The sequence below is a fragment of the Plectropomus leopardus genome, unplaced genomic scaffold (assembly GCF_008729295.1).
Source record: "Plectropomus leopardus isolate mb unplaced genomic scaffold, YSFRI_Pleo_2.0 unplaced_scaffold1550, whole genome shotgun sequence".
Lineage (NCBI taxonomy): Eukaryota > Metazoa > Chordata > Actinopteri > Perciformes > Serranidae > Plectropomus > Plectropomus leopardus.
Genome location: NW_024616612.1, coordinates 1 through 3,387, shown reverse-complemented (window position 1 = coordinate 3,387; position 3,387 = coordinate 1). Strand labels below are relative to the sequence as shown.

The window sequence follows — 3,387 nt, the reverse complement described above, 5'->3', positions numbered from 1 at the left end:
ACAGATGACGAGGAGGAGGAGGAGGAGGAACGATGTGTTCACTGACCCGCCAGATGACTGAGGTCACATTTAATGATGAAAGTTTTATCATGAAATACATTTATTTTATTTTAAATATCAAATGCTGTGAAACATTTTTAACCCTTCAGCTTCATTTTTAAACAGAAAACTTTACGCCGCTCGTTATTACTCGGTCACATCAGAATTAGGGATCTGTGCTCACTAGTCAGCGCCAGGAATACTAGTTATACTTATTATACCAGTTATACCTATTATTAAATAATTACTATCGATGTCCACGTCTATATTACACAGCGACATCATTTGCACTGAGATGTCATATGTTGTTAAATGTAAACAGCATTTGTTTGATACAATGATGAATTAAAATTAACGAAGGAAAACACGAAAAACCCACATCAGGACAGCAGGACGAAGACGTCCTTTAAAACCTGACGGTTTTTGTAGGATAATTTGCAGCGTCAGCAGCATTTCAAATCTGATTTGGTTATTAAAATATGTGATTAGTAATTTTAAATGAACAAATTTGTGGGTTTGACTCCTGAGAAACAGATGAGATTCTGTTCAAACAAGAGACATAAAAACAGATAAATATGAAGTAATAATATATATAATATACAAAGAGATGATGATGAAAAATAGATAATAATCAGTCCTGTGAAGGTCACCTGAATGTTTTCTGCCTTCTGATGTTATTTATATTATCAACAGTGAATGATTAATTCAGTTTGTCTTATTGATCAGAAACAGCTTCATCATCATCATCATCATCATCATCATCATCATCATCAGCATCATCATCATCATCATCATCATCATCAGCATCAGCGTCACACTGATTGTCAGTGAGTATTTCCTGTTGTCTGTCAGCAGAATCACTGAACTCTTATTATTTAATTAAGTGATTCTTCATCATTTTTATTGATCTTTCTTTTATTAATAATCTTGTTTGACGAACAAAGTCTGATTTATTCATCAATAAATAAATAAATTAATCAATTGATCAAAGCTCAAAGAAATACACCAGTAAAAACATAAAAGTATAAAATGAAGTCTAATTTATTGTAATTTTTTCAGCGTATGTTAAACAGATGATTAAATTAAATTAATTAAATTAATCTCACTCTTAATTTATAAATGATAAATGTCATGTATTTATTTGTTGGATTGTTGATTATTGATTTCAGTTTCGTTTTGTTTGCTGTCTGTCAGACTCTCGTCTGCTCTGTCTCCCTTCTACTGACAATAAAGTTGCATTGAACTGAAGTCGATCACTAAGGTGTGACAGGAAGCTGTGATGTCACTGACGTTTCTCTCACCTGGTCTCTTCCTCTCAGGTGCGAGCGGAGCCTCAGAGCTGGCGTTTCTCAAAGAGCCCAGTGATGTCATCGCGGCGAGGGACCGCCCCCTGATGCTGGACTGTCAGGTGGAGGGCGAGGGCCCGATCTCCATCACCTGGAGGCGAAACGGTGTCCCCGTGGCAATCGGCGTCAAGGCGACGGTGCTCGCTAACGGCACGCTGCTCATCAAAAACTTCTCCAAGAGACGAGAAAGCAACGAGACGGACGCCGGCGAGTACGACTGCGCAGCTCAGAACCGCTACGGCATGTTGATCAGCCGCAAAGCCCGAGTCCAGCTCGCATGTGAGTCACATGACCTCTGTGGACCACAACATACTAACAACATTCAGATAACATACTAACAACATACAGATCACATACTAACAACATGCTATCAACATACAAAAAGCATACTAACAACATACTAACAACTTACAGATAACATGCTATCAACATACAGAAAACATACTAACAACATACAGATAACATGCTAACCACATACAGATAACATACAGATAACATACTAACAACATTCAGATAACATACTAACAACATACAGATCACATACTAACAACATGCTATCAACATACAAAAAACATACTAACAACATACAGATAACATACTAACAACTTACAGATAACATACTAACAACATACAGATAACATACTAACAACATACAGATAACATACTAACAACATACAGATAACATACTAACAACATACAGATAACATACTAACAACATACAGATAACATGCTAACAACTGAACAATTTGCAGTTAACATACCAACAACATACAGCAGCATATTAACCATATACAGAAAACATATTAACAACATACAAAAAACATACAGATAACATACTAATAACGTACAGAAAACATACTGACTATACACAGAGAACATACAAACTACATACAGAGAACGTACAGAGAACGTAGCCAATCACACACAGCCTGTATTGATCAGTGTGTCGTCGTCCCCCCCCCCCCCCCCCGCCCCCCCTAAGTTCTTGTCTCATCCAGAGTCTGTTGCGGTGGATGAGGGGGGCGTGGCTAGACTCACCTGTCAGGTAAATGGAATCCCAGAGGCCAACATCACCTGGCAGAAAGACCGAAGCGCCCTGAGCACCGAGGACCCCCGGTAGGTTTTACATTTACTACAGACTCACATATAGAGTATTTCACGTGTACTTTATGTATATTTAACGTGTATTTGTCGTTCAGGTACACTCTGCTGCCTAACGGCGTGCTGCAGATCACCGGTGTTCGAAGAACAGACAGCGGTTTGTTTCGCTGCGTCGCCTCCAACATCGCCAACACTCGATACAGCCACGAGGCCCAGCTGTCCGTCAATGGTAAGACCAAACTGAGGGCAAAGAAAGACCAAACTGAGGGCAAAGAAAGACCAAACTGAGGGTAGAGAAAGCCCACAGAGAAGAGGTTTGCCTGTTGACTTTCTGATGATGTTTTGTGGTTCTGGTCCAGTTGCAGGATCCAGGATCTACCGAGAACCCGTCATCCTGTCCGGTCCTCAGAACCTCACCATCAACGTCCACCAGACCGCCATCTTGGAGTGCATCGCCACAGGAAACCCCCGCCCCATCGTTTCCTGGAGTCGCCTCGGTAACCACCTTTAAATAAAGATTTGATTTCAGTTATTGCTCTGTCATGGATTAGAGTGGTAACCACGGTAACACAATTCTCTGTGTGTCAGACGGGCGGTCCATCGGTGTGGAGGGGATCCAGGTGTTGGGGACAGGTAACCTGATGATCTCTGACGCCACTCTGCAGCACTCAGGAGTTTATGTTTGTTCAGCAAACAGACCAGGAAGCAGATCCAGGAGGACGGCGCTGGGACGCCTCGTAGTACAAGGTACATCATAATACTTCATAATGCTTCATAACACTTCATAATACTGCATCTCTGTCGCTGTCACTATATATATATATATATTAGTGCTGGGCCGTTAACGGCGTTAACGTGCTGCGTTAACGCGGGATTCTTATCGCGCGATAAACTATTCACT

The 3,387-nt window shown here is 40.8% G+C and overlaps 1 protein-coding gene across 1 annotated transcript; it reads left to right on the top strand.

Moving 5' to 3' along the window:
- Nucleotides 1–765: 765 nt before the first annotated feature.
- Nucleotides 766–3,233, top strand: LOC121964400 (immunoglobulin superfamily DCC subclass member 3-like; the record flags this gene model as incomplete). The annotated part of the gene is made up of 6 exons (XM_042514607.1): nt 766–866; nt 1,359–1,664; nt 2,357–2,501; nt 2,585–2,715; nt 2,846–2,983; nt 3,075–3,233. Coding segments are annotated over 6 exons (980 nt in total), but the record flags the coding sequence as incomplete, so codon positions are not given.
- Between the last annotated feature and the right edge of the window lie 154 nt (nt 3,234–3,387).